General features: G+C 39.0%; 1 protein-coding gene across 1 annotated transcript in view; it reads left to right on the top strand.

Annotated features, from left to right (window-relative positions):
* Positions 1 to 20,622, top strand: part of LOC136826316 (stress-induced-phosphoprotein 1-like) — a 199,016-nt gene extending 178,394 nt beyond the window's left edge. The window contains exons 8-10 of the mRNA XM_067083560.1: positions 4,021 to 4,163; positions 15,120 to 15,200; positions 20,074 to 20,622. Coding sequence (XP_066939661.1) covers positions 4,021 to 4,163; positions 15,120 to 15,200; positions 20,074 to 20,469 — 620 coding nt within the window. The 3' untranslated portion in view covers positions 20,470 to 20,622. The remainder of the gene's footprint in view (positions 1 to 4,020; positions 4,164 to 15,119; positions 15,201 to 20,073) is intronic.
* The last annotated feature ends 806 nt before the right edge of the window (positions 20,623 to 21,428 follow it).

Here is a 21,428-nt window from a genome sequence, read left to right as displayed (position 1 = left end):
GATAATCTTCTTGAAGGTTTCATTGACGTATGTTTCAGCAGCAACTGTGTCAGCCGAAGCAGCCTTACCATGCAAGGAAGCTCTTTTTAGGCCGTAGCCTTTCTGAAACTTTGCAAACCACCCTTTGCTGGCAGAAAATTGCAGTTTCTTACGTGGTGAATGACTGGACGTCTCTGGTTGCGGATCATCTATGTCTTCTTCATCTTCTGCTTCTTTACGCTCGCCACTGTCGTCCTCTGGTTCCTTAGCGGCGAAGGTCTCGTACGGGCTCCTAGCCTTTGTTTGGATAATGTTCGTATCCAAGGCTATGTTCTTCTTTTGGCAGTCGGCTATCCACACGGCCGAAGCAGCTTCCATACGGACGATAGTTTTATTACGAGCTGTAACCACTCTCTTCGCCGACTTGTTAAAGGTGATGGCAGCTGTCTCCCTAATCTTCGCCTTGAACTTGTAGATGTAGCGAATGGTGGATTTGTTCACGCCAAAATGGTGGGCTACAGCCGCGAACTTTCTCCCTTCCTTCAACATATCGAGAAGTTTCACCTTTTCAGCGGTTGTCATCATTCTTCGATGGGGTTTAGGCTCAGTACCAGCCTTGGAAGAAGCAGCATGCTTGGGAGCCATTGCAGGGGGTGAAAATTGAAGCAAAGTTCAACAAAAACCACAAAAAAAATCACACAGCACAGCGTAAAGTAAACCGTTCGTCGAGAAAGCTTGAAGCGAAGTGGCCACAAGAGAGAGACAAGGGGAGATGCTGCGGGTTCTGAGCATCAGTCTAAGCACCAATCACAGGCCCAATTAGAAATCGGGAAGCTGTGATTTGTTGTCTCCCTCCCATGCACCAATCACAGCCCGTGTTACAACACACTTAGTCACTGAGATGGTATGCTTTGTGTTTTCCCAACAATGGAACACGCAGTACTGTACTGTATAGGCATCACTTTCCAGATGGGTTATTTTTTTTGTCATAGGAGTTACAAGTGCAAATATGTGTTTTTTTGCTATTTTACGCTTGTTTTGTTGTTCTTAGACTAGGAAATACTATTTATTATTAATATTTTAATGGATTTAATGAGAAATTTTTGGTGTTCATATATCACGATTTTTCTCCAGAAAATCCGCGCTATATTTTCCATTAACCCTTAAACGCTGACTGGACGTATCATACGTTGACTAAAATTGTCTGTTGGGTGCCGAGTGGACGTACTGTACGTCAACTACAAAAAATTTCAACCTTCGGTCAACTTTGACTCGACCGAAATGGTTGAAAAACGCAATTGTAAGCTAAAACTCTTACATTCTAGTAATATTCAATCATTTACCTTCATTTTACATTCTAGTAATATTCAATCATTTACCTTCATTTTGCAACAAATTGGAAGTCTCTAGCACAATATTTCGATTTATGGTGAATTTAAAAAAAAACTTTTTCCTTACGTCCGTGCGGTAACTCGGCCGAAAATTTCAGAAATTCTTTGGTCATTTTGTCATAATGTTTGCACCGGTTTATATTAGTCGTTACTTAAAGTTTTATATATGGAAATGTGTGCAATTTCATGTAGAATACAACAGAAAATAACTCATGGTTGTAGCTTCTATCAGTTTTGAAATATTTTCGTATAAATCACGATAAGTGCCAAAATTTCAACCTTTGGTCAACTTTAACTCGACCGAAATGATCGGAAAACGCAATTGTAAGCTAAAACTCTACATCCTAGTAATATTCAGTCATGTACCTTCATTTTGCAACAAATTGGAAGTCTCTAGCACAACATTTCAATTTATGGTGAATTTTTGAAAAAACTTTTCCCTTACGTCCGCGCGCAGTAACTCTGCCGAACATCTCGGAAATTCTTTTGTCACTTTGTCGTAATGTTTGCACCGTTTTATATTAGTCGTTACATAAAGTTTTATATATGGAAATGTGCGCAATTTCATGTAGAATACAACAGAAAATAACTCATGGTTGTAGCTTTTATCAGTTTTGAAATATTTCCATATAAATCACAATAAGTGCCAAAATTTCAACCTTTGGTCAACTTTAACTCGACCGAAATGATTGAAAAACGCAATTGTAAGCTAAAACTCTTACATTCTAGTAATATTCAATCATGTACCTTCATTTTGCAACAAACTGAAAGTCTCTAGCACAATATTTCGATTTATGGTGAATTTAAAAAAAAAACTTTTTCCTGACGTCCGCGCGCAGTAACTCTGCCGAACATCTCAGAAATTCATTCATCACTTTGTCATAATGTTTGCACTGTTTTATATTAGTCGTTACATAAAGTTTTATGTATGAAATTGTGTGCAATTTCATGTAGATTACAACAGAAAATAACTCATGGTTGTAGCTTTTATCAGTTTTGAAATATTTTCATATAAATCATGATAAGTGCCAAAATTTCAACCTTTGGTCAACTTTAACTCGACCAAAATGATTGAAAAACGCAATTGTAAGCTAAAACTCTTAGATTCTAGTAATATTCAATCATGTACCTTCATTTTGCAACAAACTGGAAGTCTCTAGCACAATATTTCGATTTATGGTGAATTTTTGAAAAAACTTTTCCCTTACATCTGCGCAGTAACTCTGCCGAACATCTCAGAAATTCTTTCATCACTTTGCCGTATTGTTTTGCACCGGTTTATATTAGTTGTTACATAAAGTTTTATATATGGAAATGTGCACAATTTCATGTAGAATACAACAGAAAATAACTCATGGTTGTAGCTTTTATCAGTTTTGAAATATTTCCATATAAATCACGATAAGTGCCAAAATCCGGTCTTTAACTCGACCGAAATGATCGAAAAACAATTGTAAGCTAAAACTCTACATTCTAGTAATATTCAATCATGTACCTTCATTTTGCAACAAACTGGAAGTCTATAGCACAATATTTCGATTTATGGTGAATTTTTGAAAAAAACTTTTTCCTTACGTCCGCGCGGTAAGTGCCGAACATCGCAGAAATTCTTTTGTCACTTTGTCGTAATATTTGCACCGTTTTATTTTAGTCGTTACACAAAGTTTTATATATGGAAATGTGCACAATTTCATGTAGAATACAACAAAAAATAACTCATGGTTGTAGCTTTAATAGTTTTGAAATATTTTCATATAAATCACGATAAATAGAAAAATTTCAACCTTTGGTCAACTTTAACTTGACTGAAATGGTCGAAAACTGCAATTGTAAGCTAAAACACTTACAGTCTAGTAATATTCAATCAATTACCTTCATTTTGCAACAAACAGGAAGTCTCTAGCACAATATTTCAATTTATGGTGAATTTTGAAAAAACTTTTTACGTCCACGCGTTACGAATTCATGCATCATTTTGTGATATTTTCTCTGTGTTGCTTTGATTGTTTTACAATTTGTTACATACCAAAATCATTGCAATTTAATGTACAATCCAAAGAAAAAAAAATAACTCGTTAGCTTTAACCGTTTTGCTCACAGCACGATTTGTATATAATTATATATGAAATTTTTTTTTGTGCTGTCATATATTTCAAGTATTTATATATATGATAATGATATTTTTTTTCATTTCTGATGGTTGCATACTAAACTTCAGGCAATGACAAAAAAAAAGAGCCAAAAATGAACTCTTAATCATAAAAACTAAGCGTGCTGTGATTTTTTTAAAAAAACTTTTTTTCGCTTCAGCGCTAACTCCTGAATGCCGCCAGCATACGGCAGACACTTTTGTAAATAGAGGCTCGGCGTTAGAGGGTTAATATATATTAAAAACTCCGCGAAGTCGTGAATTTGCGATAATCGAATCACGAAGTAGCGAGGGGTCACTGTATGTGTGATTTTGATACCTAATGAAGTATGCTTGGTAGGGGCTCTAAGGGCCATGCAATGTACAACCTTGTTCCATGTTAGTTAAATAAGATTCTGAGATTTGAGAATAAATATTGAAGCAGATGTTATGCTCACAGGTAGTTTCTTTTATTCCTATAATTGTAAGGTGATGTTTAATTTTATTCAACTTCAATTTCAGCTGTTTATTTTGAGATGAAGAATTATGACGAATGTATAAAAATTTGCCAAGAAGCTGTTGATGTTGGTCGTGAAAATAGAGCTGACTTCAAGTTAATTGCAAGGGTCCTCACTAGAATTGGCAATTGTCATAAAGCCAAAAAGGTAAGGACTGACACTGTGTGTGTGTGTGTGTTTGTTGTTTTAAGGAAAAGTCATTCAGAAATTGTGTACACCTGTTCATAGATATGTATTTGGATGGGTAATAGCGAGATAAAAATTGGGAGTGGGAAGGGAGACCTTACTTGAAAGTGTATGGGAAAAGTGATATGTACAAATGAAAGCACAGCTGTGGAAGGGGTGGAGAGGAGGAAAAATATCCCTTACGAGTAACTGCTTGCAGTACCTGTGAGTTTCAAGATGCCAAAATATAAAGATCCCAGCTGATAGGTACACAAGAAAGAGGAATTGGTATAGGTCCCCAGTAAGCATGTATACAACATTAAATGGCTGACCACCCCATTAGGTGCTCCTAGTAGTTTATAGCTAAACTGCTTGAGAATAAAAGAGCTTTTTATCTCTAAAATCCGACCAGATTCTGCCTTTTGGTAAAACTCATTGACATGAGAAGGCCTTAAGAGTCTGGCCACCCAGGAGACTCAGGATGTGTTTATTAAGGGTGAGATGTGTAATGAGTCTACTTGGTGAGAGAACTTGTTAGGGACTGTTCAACATTATGGAGGCCTGTTTAGAGTGCCAGCATGAAGTAATCCAACCCTAAACTTTGGAAGGTGTACCAAGATAGGCAAAAGCTGAAGGGTGTGAAATGTCATTCACATCCATATCACTTATTCATGGGTCACATAGTAAAATTGTTAGTACCAAGAATGTCAATGTTAATTTTACAACTACAGGTAGTTAATTACTAATCTGAGTAGATTAAAATGCACTTTAAATTGCCACTTGAGTGGCAGTGAAGCAGGTGATATAAGATTAAGAATTATTCTTATCATGCAAGCTCCATTTTTGCAAGTAATAGTAAACTTGTAAAACAGGCAGCCAATCTCTTCCGTCAGCGGTTGGTGGTCCTTCCCCAAAACCTGCCACTGCTATTGGCAACGTCTGTGCACGGCTAGTTATATGGAAGAAAATGCTTTGCACAAATTAAGAAATTTATCATTTTTGTTACTGATTTCAATTGCATTTTCTTAACCAACAAAGGTTTTTTTTTCACTTCCTTTTAGTTAGCTGATCTTGCTATGTATCAGTATGCATCAAGGAAACTATTAGAAAAATTTAGACGTTAACAATAAAATTATTTTTTGACTGCCCAACTTGGCAGCCCAGACAAAAATATACCCTAGACTATCATCCCAGAGCTTCCTAATATCATTTCAAAGTCATGTTGCAAAATTAAGTACCAGCCTATAACTGTTACTCTTAAGTACCCCTATCATTCAGACACAAAAATTTTCTTTGGCCTAACATAACTTTGTGCATCGTTCTGCACGTACTGTAACGCACTGGGTGTACTTTTTATGTATATTGATATTTTCCTGTGTTGTAAGATGATTTTGAAATGATCTTTACTGTACATGTAGGTATTTTAGGATAGTACTACTGTATAGAGGATATCTAAAATACATGGGTAGTTTAGAATGACGGGACACGTACATACCTCCAAACAGAATGCTAGGTTTGTGTCATGTTAGTATTTTCATGATTACGTACAAATACATTTATGATAAAAAAAATTATTTGCTAAAGTAAGTTCTCTGTGTATGTCATTCTGTGGCTATTCTTCACTATCTCCCATAAATTTACTAAAAAAGTTCTTGTGCCATCATCTCTCTCTCTCTCTCTCTCTCTCTCTCTCTCTCTCTCTCTCTCTCTCTCTCTCTCTCTCTCTCTCTCTCTCTCTCTCTACATATACTTAATGAGAAACAGCAGAATATCTATAACACATTATTCCACTTACAGAATCCATTTATATTGTATTGATCTAATCACTATAAAAATATTTAAAATCCAAATTTCATACATAGGCTCCAGTAGCAATTTTTCTGTGACAACATAATCTCTCTCTCTCTCTCTCTCTCTCTCTCTCTCTCTCTCTCTCTCTCTCTCTCTCTCTCTCTCTCTCTCTCTCTCTCTCTCTCTCTCTCTCTCTCATATATCAGTACTGTACTGTACATATCCTTTAATGAAAATAATATCAATTACTGTACCATAAACATAAAAAAACATGAAAATAAAAAATCTAGCAAGTTCATGACAAATTGGCAGAGGTAGTGTTGCCATATTTTTTGCCATATTATTGTACCGTATTTCATTACAAGTTTAGTTGACTACGATTATCACAGTACACAAGAGAATAATTTATCAGTACACAAGAGAATAATTTATCACTGTTGATGTTTTATCTCTAATCACCATAAAAATATTTAAAATCTGAATTTCATATGTAGGAAACACTCACCACTCCTTCCCGGTTATCACCTTCGACTCTCTCTCTCTCTCTCTCTCTCTCTCTCTCTCTCTCTCTCTCTCTCTCTCTCAGTATACATATATTTTAATGAAAAATACAGTAATTACTGAGTAAATAGTGTTGCTCTACGAAAAAAAAAAGTGAATCGGTGATAATTTTAGAAATGTGGCCCAAAGAAAATGTGCGATTTAGTGAGAGTTCCCCTGCAGAAAAGTGAATGATGTGTTCCACAAAAACCCGCAACAAAGTGAAGCACGAAAAAGTTGGGTAGCACTGTAGTTAATTGTATTAAGGTCAAATGAATATAACCTAAAAGTTGTAGTAGAAAAGTAACGAACAAAAGCTTGTGAGCACCAAAACCTATAAGCCACTCACGATGCATGTACACATGGATTTTCGTCCAGGTAGTAGTTTGAAATATATTTTTAAGTGTACACAGCAAATGCTAGGTCATGCATTGCTAGTGATTTTGTAATTTTTGACATTATTGGAGGTACAGAATGGAAAAAGTACAAGTAGAGACAATGAAAGACAACACAAATGTGTAAGAGGTGCAGTGTATATATTTACATAGTTCTTGTGCTAGCTCATTACAGTATGTCTACTTTCATGGGTACAGTAACAGTAAAATGCATAAGTGGATTTTTTATATATATACAAAAGATATACAGTTAATACATAAATTTTATTAAAAGTATATAATTAAATAACTACCACTATCATACCCATTATTAGACTGAAGATGAACCCAGGACAGGGTTCGAAAGCTCTTGTAACGTTTTTATAAAATCAACAATAATTCACCACTGAATATTGTTGTGGACCTGATATACAGCATATCCTGTTCTCGATCTAGAGGAGGAAGACATATTCATCCATTATTATTTTTTGCACCAGAATACAAACTGTACCTTCATACAGTATACTCTTATATCATTGGTCATGATACTTAAGGTAGTTATACAATATAAATACTATTTAAATACAGTAAATACCTATAACATAAATGCAAGCAAACAGCACTATTGAATAATATTATGATTGAAAAATTTATCAGACAATCTAACTTAACACTGAGATTATATTCACTGATGGTACAAGTTTTCCTATCTTCAAATTGATAAATTAGGTTTTAAGTGTCCATATTGAAAATTTGTTGTTTAACAATTAATTGACAATTTTGGATGACCTCCGCTGTTTATACAAGTATTTGCAAACCTCAAATTGCATATGAATATTAGGTTTTAAGTGAATTCCTAGTATTCAAAATCAAATTTGCTTTTTTTTAACAATTAGGTTGAAACTTTTTAATTTTAACATCAATATCTGACAGTGGTTCTCGCTTTTTATTATATACAAGTAGCTGGCCCTTTTGCAAATTCACTCCCAGCTTAGGAGGAAAATAATGACATATTAAGAGGAGTTTGAGGGACAGGGAGGAGGTAAAAATTACAAAATAACGGGAAAGCCTAGCGAGTCTAACTAGTGGTAGACTCAAAATCAAAATCGTTTGCATATTTTTATAAACTTCAATCTTAGTTCCTAGTGTTCAGAAACTTGAATATAATTCTAATTTTAAAAACATCAATATCTAAGAAGTATCCAGTTTTATAAAAGTTTTTTAGTATTAGCCCTCTGGGATATACTGTACTGAATTAACATTAGGTAACATACAGTATCTGTTATTTAGTTATAAAAGATCCTTATTTGTATTTATTTTTTATATCTAATCTAGGGGATTAATTTGCAAGAATTCTGAATCATACAAATGTAAATAGAAATTGGCAATGATATGGCTGCAATTGGCATCCATAGGGATATGTATTTTTTGCTTATTAATACTTTTATTAAATTCAATATAGTTATGGTTATTACACAATTTCAGTATTTTAACAAAGTTAGTTTGTTCCTACACGAATACAAACTCTCGGTCTTTACATGTGGGATGAACTTTCAGCCAGCTGGAAATGTGGCCGTAAAACGTTTGCAGGGTTGGTTATGGTAACAGTTATTGATAGATGGTACCGGCAGAAGCACCACCCACTCAGTCTGTATGCATTCAGTTCTCTGCATTTACTTACTTTTGGGCGAAGTCTGGTATAGACTTGCCTTTATGTCTCTGTCCTGCCGTTCGACTGCCCCTTTTGTGTTTGAATATATTTGTTTTTATGATATATTTTGTATTTTTTATTTATACTTTGCATATATTGATATATTGAAACATTTCAACATGTTTTTCTATGTCTCACAAATGATATATTCAATTATTCTTGCTATGTAGCCATGTTGACTCATTTTAGCCTGTATAAGTTTTAGAGCTTTTCTCCTTATATATCATTTTACTTACTTTTTCGTATTTATGCAACCCAACACCTCCTCCTTGGTGTTTGTTCCATGTATTCTGTTTTCTTTCATGTAACTGTGGAGAGTTGGAGGGATAGTTTATAACTTTTGATGCAATCTGTCCTATTTTTTAGACATCTCTCAATCTTGTTTAAGAACTTCCCTCTTCGATGTTCTTTTCCTCCTTGTTCTGAAATGCCTTTTCATGAACAAACAGTGTTTTATTTATTTTTTACTACAATTTCTTGGAATGTTGTAATGTATTAGTATTTCAGATGTGTAATTGAGAGGATTGAGACAAGGCAGGTTTTCAGTTGTATGAAGATACTCCTTGCCTAAACCTAGCAAGTTTCCCCCTCTCCCTCAACACAGAGGTTTATGCTGTAAGATCTTTGACAGTGCTTTTGGTCCAGACTTTCTCTCCAGAACCAGTGGGAGTTCCTGTCTATGGTTCCTGTCTTGTTTCTTGCCCCGTCTTTGTGTAGGGGTGTTGTGTGAGGCGAAGGCTCACTCCCTTCCCCTCTCTGAATGTTGTTCTTGGCCTACTGAGCAGTGGAGGTTTTTTGCCAAGAGGAAGTATCAGGGGAGGAGGAAGAGCGCCATCTTGGAAGGGATTTTCTCATCCTTCGATTGCTGCTTCTCAGTCTCCTTCTGGTTCCTTCTATTCCCAATCTTCCTTCAGTTGCTTCTTCTTCCTTGGAAGATTTTACCCCTGCCCAGTCTTCCATAGTTTCATCTCTGGAAGTTTTGGGTAAGTGGTCAGGCGACATTATCTCTCTAGCTGTTCCCGCTCTCTCCGGGGAGTAGGGGGGAAGGCAACTTCATCTTGTTCAATTTCAGGTTCGGAGACTCAGAAGATGACACATCTGGGCTTCTCTAGGATTTCCAGGAGTACCAACCTATGGTGGCCTATTGTTTCATTCTCTGTCCTCTCACTTTTTCATGTCGTCCACCTTGGCAGTTGCCAACCCTGCTGCTCTCCCCTTGACTGTACCAGTGATACCCCATCAGCCTTTGGTGTACCCTGAACAGCGTTTTGAGTCAGCTGCTGCAGCGGCTAACCTGTTCACCTTTTCGTAGACCTTCGGTTCCGGAATCCAGAGATGTCAGCTTTGTATCACTCTCAGAGTTTTAGAACCCTTTTGTGTTGGTGGCTTCTCCCGCTCAGTTGGCAGTGTGTCCCTCGCAGAGCTTTGGACCCCCTATTGCAGTGGTGACTTTTACTTAGGATCCTTCTTCTGATGGTCTCACAAACCGCTAGTTGACAGTCGACATCGTTTTCGAGAGTTCACCTGTGTTTTGAAGAAGAAGCGTTGCAAGTCTCCGTCTTCTTCCTTCTCTTCTTCTCCATCTTTGCCCAACCACGGCTGTTGTTCTCCTGCGCCTGCTCCTGGCCATCTTGCTGGTGAGGAGGTGTCACGTCCAGCCACTTCTCGTCTATCAGGTTTCACTCCAAGCAGAGCTCAGAAATGGGAAGCTCTACAGCAGTTTCATATTCCCCCGATCCCCCTGTTCGTGTTCGTAGGAAGGATGACAGGCTCCTGTTTAGAATCCCATGTAGGAAAGACTTCAGAAGTTCAGCTGTTTCCTTCTGTTTCCTGCTATCGTTTGATGGATGTGAGAGATTCTGGATGGCTGCGGACATGTTTCCAGCCTAGACAGTTGTCGTCTTGTTGCATGCATGTCCGTGACCTTAGTGTCTGTCATTCCAGAACTCCTCCCTGTTCATGCTCTCCCAGGAGGCCCTCTGATCGTCATTCCAGCTCCAATGAACATGTCCTGTTGCGTGTCCGTGTCCTTTTAGACAAATGTACGTGCAGTTAGATCATTCCAGTCTGCCATTCACCATCTTGTCATCTCTCACGTTCTTGCTCTCCTATGGGAAATCGAGTTTACATGGCCGCGGACATGACAGCACAAACATATGGCCATATATTGACACGACTGTCACATGGGGAGGTATGGAAGTTGTCTCAGGATGGCGTTTCTGGGAACTGGATATCAACCTCACTCATGTGAAGGTTTGGGAAGAGAACTGGATGGCTAAGGTCATACCATATTGAAGGACCGATTCCCGTCTTATCACCATCTCGATCAATTCTGTCGAGCAAAGAGCTTTGATAGAACTGCTGTGAACTTCTAGAAAGGCGACAACCCACATGTGAGTGCATCAGCAGCACATCTGTGCAATGCATTTCGATCACTTACATGTTTTAGCTTGATCATCTGGTAACGGTCAGGGGACATTACCATACCTTTTATATACAAGCGAACGGGATTGTTCTGCCAACTTTTACATCCTTCACAACGTAAGTTGATGAGGTCTTATTCATCAGTAGCAGTCGGCCTTCGTTTTCAGTAAATGTCCGCCGAACGAACGGTCAGTGGATTCCAATGAATGGATTGTTCTCCCAGATGTTTCAAACGTAAGTTACGACTTTCATCAGTTGTTTTCATCATAGCATCCAATGCCCTTTTCATAACACCTACAACCAAACGAATGAGTTCATTCTATCAGACCCATACAGATGTAATTATGAGAAGTGACAGTCTTTTTACAGTATTGTGTTCAGCCAGAAACTCTGACATTTTTCAGGTAGAAAGAAATCACTGTTTCATCGTTTGCATTCGAATATTGACTCTTGACTGTTCCTACACTAATACAGTGTTAACTTTCAACTCCCTGATCCAAGGTAGTTACAGTTCGTCAGCACGGATGTCTTCGGATTCCTGTTCATTTTCGACTGCAGGTTGGTTTCGTTTGCACTGAAGTTCTGTAGAACCATACCGACCTACGCTTTTGAAACAAGATTAATTTAATTCTGATTGTGCAAGGTTTTTTCCTTGTGCGATCTGAATTATTTAATAGCTCTGTAGATGTATAAACAAGCCTTCGCCTCGGTACAACAGCCTGTGTTCTCTTCTGCCATACTCTTCTTAGAACAAGGATGAAGACTAATTTTTGAAGATGGAAAGGGAGGTCATAGTCTTTTACAAGGTCTCCCCATTCCTTCCCATCCTCTCTCAGAGAGGTGAGAGAAATTAGCCTATTGGTGAGACAACAACTATTTCCTAGGGGTGTTGTACACACTTTCCCTCCAGAGATACTCCGTGCCTCAAAGCATCAACCAAAGGGTATTCACCTACACTTCAAGAGGTTAGGTTGGGTTCGGCTTAAGTTGGGTATATAACCTAACTTAGTGTAGCCTAACTACAGTAGTTCTAGTCTAACCTACCAGACCTGCATTTCAGTATCCTGGAGCTACTTGTGTAATGGCATCAACCAGGAGCTGGTCCCTTGCTGTACAATGGATTAGGTTGGATTAGGATTTGGTTGGGTACTTAGCCTAGCCTAACTAGTTCCAGACCAACCTTACCAATCCTGTACTTCAGTATCCTGAGACTTCTTGTTTCATGGCATCAACCAGAAGGTAGTTAACCATTCTTCAAGGGTTTAAGTTGGGTTAGGCTAGGTTGGGTACTTACCCAACCTAGTGTAGCCTGACCTAATCCACATCTCAATAACCTGGATCTTCTTAGATCTTCAAGCCTCAGGATCCAAGGATAGGCATTCCGTAGTGTTGTTAAGGAACAGTACCATGGTAGCTCCTTAGTCTACAAAAGGGGAGGAGGCTAGTACAGTACCACGGTAGCTCCTTAGTCCACAAGATGGGGGGAGACTAGTATCCTACCGTCTCAATTGACAGTGCAGGTGCACGGGTTTGCACTAGTACACTCAGCACAGCGGTCAACCAGACACATTCCATTAGGGGTGCGGGTGCACGGGTTTGCAGTAGCACACTCAGCACAGCAGTCAACCCGACAAACTCCAGGATGATGTATGTACAACAGAAGTTCAGTTTTGCATCCATGGTTCAAGTCTTGTGCTTACAACTTCCTATCATTTTGCCTGATTCGTTGGGAGATCAACAATACCTCCAAACTAAGTTCCGACAACTTGTGTTTGGTTCCTACTTAGTGAAGAAGCAGTGTCTAGGAGCTCCGTTTCTTTTGACTTGATGTAGTTACACTCCTCCTTTGATGAGTGGGAGATGTAAGCAGTAGCTGCTGCTGCTGTAATTATCAGTTGATCCACAATCCGAGGAGAGAATATTATGTGGATCTTAAGACTTTCGAGAGTCTCAGTATCCAAGATAGACACTCCTCAGTGTGAAAGCAACGACACCATGGTAGTGCCATGGTGGACAAAAGGTCCTAGTGTCCTTTCATCTGCTCTATTGCAGTGTAAGTACATGAGCAGACAGAAGAACATTCAGTGCATTGGCCAACCATACATCCCAAGCAAGATGCATGTCATTACAACATTTATTCGCTGATGTCAGGAGATTAGGACAGTTGATCTTTGCACCTTGACTTCCAGATTCATTCATGCTGTGAAAAAGCTTGATCATAGTCCTTCTTTCTCAACTGAAGTTGGCGCTGTTCTGTTCTGCCTTCTCGCACCTTTGAATAAAGTAAGACATCTTTGGTACCCATTTACATCTGGAAGCTTACACCTTTCGTCATCTACATGTTTCGAAAGTGTTCAGTGAGATGGATCATTTCCATTTCTATGGTCCTGTGGTGCTAGTGACAGTATGACATCTATGTTTCCTCCTTAAGGACTAGACTTTCACCGTAGTGCTAACGACTCGTTCATTACCTTCTAGTTGGCCGAGAAACGGTATCCAAATTGTCATTTCTCTGACAGATGAGATGATCAAATGAGCGTACCCCACAACTTCTTGGGGAACATCAATAAGTTTCTGACCAGATCTTGTGAGGCCATTGGCAAGTCTGTCCATTGCATTCAAGGAGAACCTGTCAGTCGAATACTTGGATGGAATGTAATCTTGCAGATCACATTCATTTCCTTTTACCTTGGGACACTGCCCAAAGGTCCTTGGATTTCTTTTCCTTGGATTCTGGGGTGGATGCTTAACAAGTCATGTAGGTCACCCAACTCTTGAGAGACAGGTTGCATCACACCTAAGGTGTGCGGCTGCTAGGAGAAGTTGTGTGTGGGACTGGCTTCCTCCCTTTCTCCTGTCTTCCTTCCACTTCCAGTGGGCAGAGGAATAGTGAATGAACTGTTGCATGCTGGACTGGGCTTGCATGCAGGTGATCTGGATGACTGAGTATCCTACTCAATCTACAAGCTAACTCTATTTGGATTAGTAGATGCAAAACCTTCCTTCTCTCTAGCAAGGGGAGAGAGGGACTGACTATGAGCAAACCAGTGGCTTATTCTTAGCTTTATAGTCTCTGATACTGTGGGTTCATCGAAACTTTTTCACATCAATGATATTGCATTCCTTTAATTCGAAATGCCCAGAAGTCTGACGATTGAACATCTCTCTTGTTCAGTAGATCAGATTTATGGTGTCCTTGTTTTGCTCTTTCATGACCAAGAGGAGAGCACCAGGTAAGCCGAACTACCAGTCATTTCAGAGAATTACTGAGAAACCTCCCTCCTAAAGTACATTTCCCACATGCAAAGACTGAGGGTTTGTATTCGTGCAGTGATTTGTATTTTTCTTAACATATAAATCTGACTTCTTGACATTAAGGGCCCACCTCTTACCACCCCTCATTCTCTTAACCTGGGCCAAAAGGTAAACTGCGTACAGCTGAATTTATACCGACTGGGTGGGCGGTGCTTCCGCCCTCCCATCGATAACTGTTACCATAACCAACCTTGCAAGAGTTTTCCGGCTGGATTTCCATATGTAAAGAGCTCAGGTTTGTATGTTAGGAAAAATACAAATTAATTTAAAAATTTGTCATTTCTTAATGGTAAATGTAGTATACAAAGTACTAAAATCAAATGAAGATTAGCATACAATTACCAGGGCCTGTAGGGTTTTTGTTACGTGACTGAATCTATTCCGGTACTTCCGTTATTTTTAATGACAACAGTTGCTATTATCATCAGTATTATCTATTATAAAGTCATCTTAAGTTGAGTTAAGCATAATATTCATCTCTTTATTAATGCACTTGACTAAGTTTGTTACATATCTAAATTTTGTAAAACATGACATTTTGGTAAGGTTTATATGAGAGGTGATTCATTTGAAGCAGGTACCACTTTATATGACTTAAATATGTGTACAAATACTTTATTAATGTCCTTTTGATTAGTGTGTGCATGTATTTAATGAATTCTGTTAAAGAAATAATTTTCAAGAGAATTTTATTTTGATCAGATTATCTTCCCTTTGGTTTTTATCACCATTTGGACAGGACTTTTATTTAGTTTTGTTCACCAAAATTGTATCACTTTTCAGGAGTATAAGAATGCTAAAACATTTTACGAGAAGAGTCTATCAGAACACAGGACGCCAGAGACTAAAGAACTACTAAGTAAGGTGAGTTTGTTGGAATGTTTTATGCTGGTGATGGCATTTATTGCACCAGTTCATTTAATTCATATTGCCTATATTGCTTTATAGAAAATATTCTTTATATCTGGCTTTTGATTTGTTTGTGTTGAGTTGCAGATCTTTGTATCATTTTGAAGCTTAATCATTTTACTTTTGATGTACAATAATATCTTCACAATTAAAAATATATGTGTATACGTATATATTTATACTGTTGATATATTTATACCAAAAGTCTTTTTCTAGACAATGTGTATACATATATATTTATACTGTTGATATATTTATACCAAAAGTCTGTTTTTCTAGACAATGTAGCTTAAGTCAAACCTAAGAGACCATCCAGAAACACTTGAATTATTACAGGGATATATGGTTTAAGTGGTTCCAGAAGATTTGGTATGCTAACATTTTTATATTTTCCATCAAGAAAGGTTTTACATTTAGACACTCATTTTGCATTTCTGTTGGGTATTAAGATTCTTCATTCGTTCCTATGCAGAACAAACCTGGGTCTTAACTTATGGGTAATTCTTCTAGCACCAGCTGGAAACTGGTGAAAAGAAAAACACACAAGGAATTGGTGGCAGTGAGGTAGGTTGATAGACCTAGGTGGTAACTGTCACCTCCATCGCTTCATTTTCTTTCTTACTGCCCTCGTAGGAAGACGTGCTTTGCTCATCTCTCTGAAGCTGGTGTTTTTCTTCTTTGCCTGTGTTTTGTATTTGCTTGTGCTTTCGAGTGATACTGTGTTTTTTTGTGCTTTGTGCTTCTGTGTTGGATCATGCAACCCCTAGAATCATCGTAGCCTCCAGTTTCAGCCAGTCCTTCCAAACATCAGAGGATGTTCCCTGGCGTTGATGGCTATCCTTGCTCTCGATTTTTGGCATCAGTTGAAACTGATCCCCACACTATGAGTAGCCGATGTAGAGCTAATGATTGTAATATCACTAATCCATGCCCTGAATGTCGTTCTTGCTCTCCTTAGCAGTGGAGGGTCTTTGCCAAGAAGAGGCAGCATAAGAGGAAGATGGAGGCTCCATCTTGGAGGGGGTTCCCTCTTTTCATGGCTGCGTCACATGCTTCTTCTTGTTCTGCCTCCTCCTTGCCAAATCCTCCAGTTGCTTCGTCTTCTCTGGAAGATTTTACCCCCTTCCCGCTCTTCTATAGCTTCGCCTATGGAAGTTTTGGGAGAGGGTCAGGAGACTTCTCTACTAATGCTGCCCCTGCCTTTTTGGGGAAGGTAATTCCTTCTCCATATGAATGGATGTGCAGCCATCGTGCTCTTCTCTTTCAGTTTCCGATGTGCAGAAGATGGCTAGTATCTGACCTTCTCTAGGCCTATCAGGGTTACCAACCTTGGATGGTCTGTTGTCCCACTACTTGGCTTCACGCAGGCCTAGGTCAGCTGCTATGGGAGTGTCTGTTCCTGCTACTCCCCTCCCCCCTTTCCTAGTACATCAACCGTTTCAACCCCTCAGCTTACTGCTTTGCTCTCTACCCAGCTTGTTATCCTGCCTCCTGCTGCTCCGACCTCCGCCCCTTCTGACTCTTGGGTTCAGGCAGTAGTTAATTGAGTTAACGTCATTATTTGCAAGAGTTAAGGATATTCTGTGAAGATGAAACATCGTAGGACTCCCTCTCGTCCTAATTTGTGTTCTTCTTCATCTTCACCTTCTGTTAAATGTTGGCTAGTTAGAGACTTTGTCTCTTCCCCCTGAAAGGAAGTGTCTCAGTCCTGTTGTATCCTCGTCTCCTCTAGATCATGATCATGCCTCTCCCCATCCTGGCGTCCATGCTTCTGGTGTCAAGGTTTTACGCAGTGTGAAGAAAATGCCTTCAGTAGTACCTCCCACTGCCCACGTCAATAGGAAGGATAATTTCGCTCCTGTTAAGAAGACTCGTGTTCCTGGTCACGTTTGTGGGGAGGGCTCTTCTCGTACATCTCCAGTTCCTCATCACCCTCCCTCTTCATCATTCTTCACGTTCACCTAAGGAAGTCCAGGGCTCACATTCTGGGATCCACGTTCATGTTGGTAGCCCTTCTCGTTCCCTGTTGTTTGTCTTCCGAGATATTCCTCCTGTTCTCCCGACGGGACCTGTAGTAGGCGTTCCAGTTCCTGTCTTCAGGTAGTTGGGCACGCCTGAATTGAAGAACATGTCCGTGTTACAGAGCATGGCTGTGCTCTTACTCGGTTATTTGGCATCCTTCTGGGAAGGATCCTCTTAGACATTCTACGTCCTCTGGTATAGAGGGCACTATCAGTCCTACATGTCTGTCTCCTCGCACTCGTCTGTGTTTAAGCTCTCGTCCATCTCTTTGTTCACACCCCTCCAGAGCAGGTAATGTTCATCGTTCCAGGTCGGTTGTTTGTGGTTAATCTGTTACTCCCACATGTCCTTGCCCTGGTACACACCCGTCCACTGGCCTTTTGCATAGTGCATTGGTCTCTCTGTCTGTTGAGAGGACTGTAGTTCTGAATAATTCTCCTTCAGCCTCAATGGGGTTCATTCTCCGAGGAGAGCTTTAGGTCCAGATAGAGCCTACACTCCAGCCTTCTCCAGGAACATTTTGGATTCTTCTGATCTCCCTACTGTCAGAAGCTCCAAGAGAGATTCCGCCATGGCACAACCTTCTGTGTCAACCCCACTTCCAGAGGCACCACAGCTCAGTAGGGTCCATCTCTTCACAGCTGGAGACTATCCAGTATCTCTGAGCGAGAGTCTTTTCTTGCAGAACAGCATTGGAGATGACTGGCTACCTCAGATCATCTTCCTCAGCCGTGTACCAGAGCAAGTGGGCCATTTACTGTGGTTGGTGTTAGCAAAGGGTCTCTCTATAGTCGGAACTTCTGTTCAGCAAGTAGCAGACTTCCTTGTTTTTCTCTGCAGAGAGACGACTTCCCGTGGCTTCCATCAAGGGCTACAGAGCTGCCTCAAGTGCAGTTCTACTTATTAGGAATGTCAATCTTTCTCTCTCGTGGGAAATCTCAATGCTTCTCAAGAGCTTTGAGCAGTCTTGTCCTCCAAAAGAGCTTAGACCACCCAGTTGGGACCTGACATTGGTACTGGGCAGCCTCACCTGTGCTCCTTTTAAGCCTTTACGCTGTGCGTCAGACAGGAACCTGACTCTCAAGACAGTTTTCCTGTTGGCCTCTTCAAAACAAGTTGGTGAACTACACGGCCTATCCTTTGATGTCAAACATACAAGGGGGTTGGATGTCCGTAGCCTTCAAATTTGTCCTAGAATTCGTGGCTAAGACTCAAAACCCCTCATCTCATGATGACAGATTTGAATCCTTTTCAATTCCGTCTCTTAATGACTTTGTTGACAACGTTCTGGATGAATTGCTCCTTTGCCCTGTCAGAGCATTATGCTGCTATCTGAAAAGGACTCGTAATCTCAGACCTCATGCCCTAGTCCTAACACAGTGCATGCAAGAGCACATGATATTAGAGGGCTTGGCCCTTCTTTGGTATTCAAAGAGAACTTTTCTGTTTAAAGGATTTTGAAGGCTGGCACTTGGCTCTGTCAGACAACCTTCACTTCATTCTATCTGTGGGATGTTGCCCACAGGTCCTTGGACACTTCTTCCTTGGGTCTGGTGGCGGCTGCTCAACAGGTGGTGTAACTCAACTAGTGCCCCAAGTGGGACAGTTTGTATCTGACCTAAGATGATGGTATGAAAGCGAGAATGAATGAGATGGCTGGTCTCTTTCCTTTTTCTTTCTCCTCTTCTCTACCCAGCAGGCAGTGAGAAATCATTCCATCGTGTGCTGGATCGGACTTGATACAGGTGAGATTGGGTTTTTTGTTTTGAGTTTTGCCTGTTCCTACATGAATATTAAAACTTTTGCAAAAGCAAATCCCTCCTCTCTCTAGCAAGGATAGAGGATTGATAGCAAACAATTGGTAGCTACAAAGGTTTGTTATCTACAGATATAGTTCTTTAACTTCCTTCTACATTGTACAAAGGCCCAGAAGTCTGGCTGTTAAATGATCTCTATCATACCAGAGGCTTCAGTTTTCTTCCTTAACCTTCTTTAAACCAGGAAGAGTTACCAGGTCTGCTGAACCTCCAATCGGTTCCAGACTTTCTTTCCTCCCTCCAAAAGTGAGTCTATCCATAAGTTAAGACTCAGGTTTGTTCTATATATGAACAAATAAATTTTTAATCAAATTCTATTTTTCATAGCTAACAATCTTGCAGTCTTAACTTGTACTGCCCACCTCTAGCCACCCCTCAATCAAGTTTCCTGGGCTGGAAGAAACTGGAGTGTTATCTCCTCGATTCATATGCGATGGAGGTGACAATTGCCACCTAGGTCTATCAACTTACCTTGTTGCCGTGTTTTTCTTTTTACCAGTTTCCAGCTGGCGCTAGAATTATCCATAAGTTAAGACTGTAGGCTTGTTACCTCTGAAAAATACAAATTGATTAAAAAATTTGCCAATTTATCCATTTCATTGGAGAATATCATGTATAGGGGAAGGTAGTTTTTTATAGGATGCCCCAGAGCAAGAGCCGGTGCCAGCACAAGGATGGCACGATCTAAATCCAACTAACTAGTTTTATGCTTAAAGTTTAAACCATTATTTGTATCAAAATACTAAATTTTTTGGTCCTGTTGCTATATACCTGAGGAAAAATAGTTTTGAAGCTTTATGCAATATTTTTAGATTTTCATCAATGTTTTTGTAATCCTGCATTCAGCTATTTTTAATATAGTGTCAAGTAGAATTTTGTAGGTTTTGATAGTTGGTTTTGCCTTCTGGTATACTGGGATTTTTGTTTTCTTAGTGCCCATTATTGACTAATTCAAGACCTAATCTAAAGGTGAAATGTTGACTTTACAGTTAGAAAAGATTATTAAAGAAGAAGAGCGCAAGGCCTACATAGATCCCGTGAAAGCTGAGCAGGAGAAGGAGCTGGGAAACGAAAAATTCAAGAATGGGGATTACCCAGCAGCTATCAAACATTATTCAGAAGCCATAAGAAGAAACCCGGACGACCCAAAGATTTACTCCAATCGTGCGGCTTGCTACACTAAGCTAGCTGAATTCAACTTAGGGCTGAAGGATTGTGATGAATGCATACGACTTGACCCTAAGTTTAGTAAGTATCCCCTCTGTACTACAGCCTTGTTGCAGTCATGCCCCCTTTTTTTACTTTCAGTTAACCCTTTAACGCCGACTGGACGTATTTTACGTCAACGAAAATTGTCTGTCGGGTGCCAAGTGGACGAAATTTGACTACAAAAATGTGTTTTTAAATATTCACGGAAAAATACTTTTAGGCCTAGTTTGCAAAAAATTTTAAATCATGGTTTTGAGGATGCTGGGACTTCACAGATCACTCTGTTGTTTTGTTTAGTGCGTGATCCAGCTGACTAATGCTCAATTTCTTTCTTCTCCCACTGAAAGCATGTTGACTTTATCTAGAAATTCTTTATCACTTTGAAGAATTTTTGCACCGGTTTATATTAGCCATTACATAAAGTTTTATATATGAAAATGAGCAATTTCATGTAGAATACAACAAAAATGGGGTTGTAACTTTTATAAGTTTTGAAATATTTTTCATACAAATCACGATAAGAAAAATTTCAACCTTGGTCAACTTTGATTTACGAAATGGTTGAAAAATGCAATTGTACAGGTAAAACTCTTACATTCTAGTAATATTCAATCATTTACCTTCATTTTGCAACAAATTGAAGTCTCTAGCACAATATTTCGATTTATGGTGAACTTTTGTAAAAAACCTTTTCCTTACAGTCCTTGTTAACTCTGCCGAAAATCTCAGAAATTCTTTTTTTCACTTTGTCAGTTAATTTTTTTAACGTTTATATTAGCCGTTACATAAAGTTTTATATATGAAAATGTGTGCAATTTCATGAAAAAAATACAACAAAAAACAAAAAGCTTTTATCAGTTTTAAATATTTTCATATAAATCACGATGGCAAAATTTCAACCTTTGTCAAAACTTTTTACCGAAATGGTCGAAAAAAACACAATTTGAGCTAAAAACTCTTACATTCTAATAGCATTCAATCATTTGTTTTCATTTGGCAACAAACATGAAGTCTCTAGCACAATGATTTATGGTGAATTTTAAAAAACTTTTCTTCTTACCTCCTAGAAACTCTGCTGAAAATCTCAGAAATTTTTTAGTCACCTTGTCGTAATTTTTGTACCATTTTATATTAG

This window comes from Macrobrachium rosenbergii, chromosome 40 (genome assembly GCF_040412425.1).
Source record: "Macrobrachium rosenbergii isolate ZJJX-2024 chromosome 40, ASM4041242v1, whole genome shotgun sequence".
Lineage (NCBI taxonomy): Eukaryota > Metazoa > Arthropoda > Malacostraca > Decapoda > Palaemonidae > Macrobrachium > Macrobrachium rosenbergii.
Note: the sequence above shows the minus strand (reverse complement) of the source record. Positions and strands in the feature narration are given on the sequence as shown.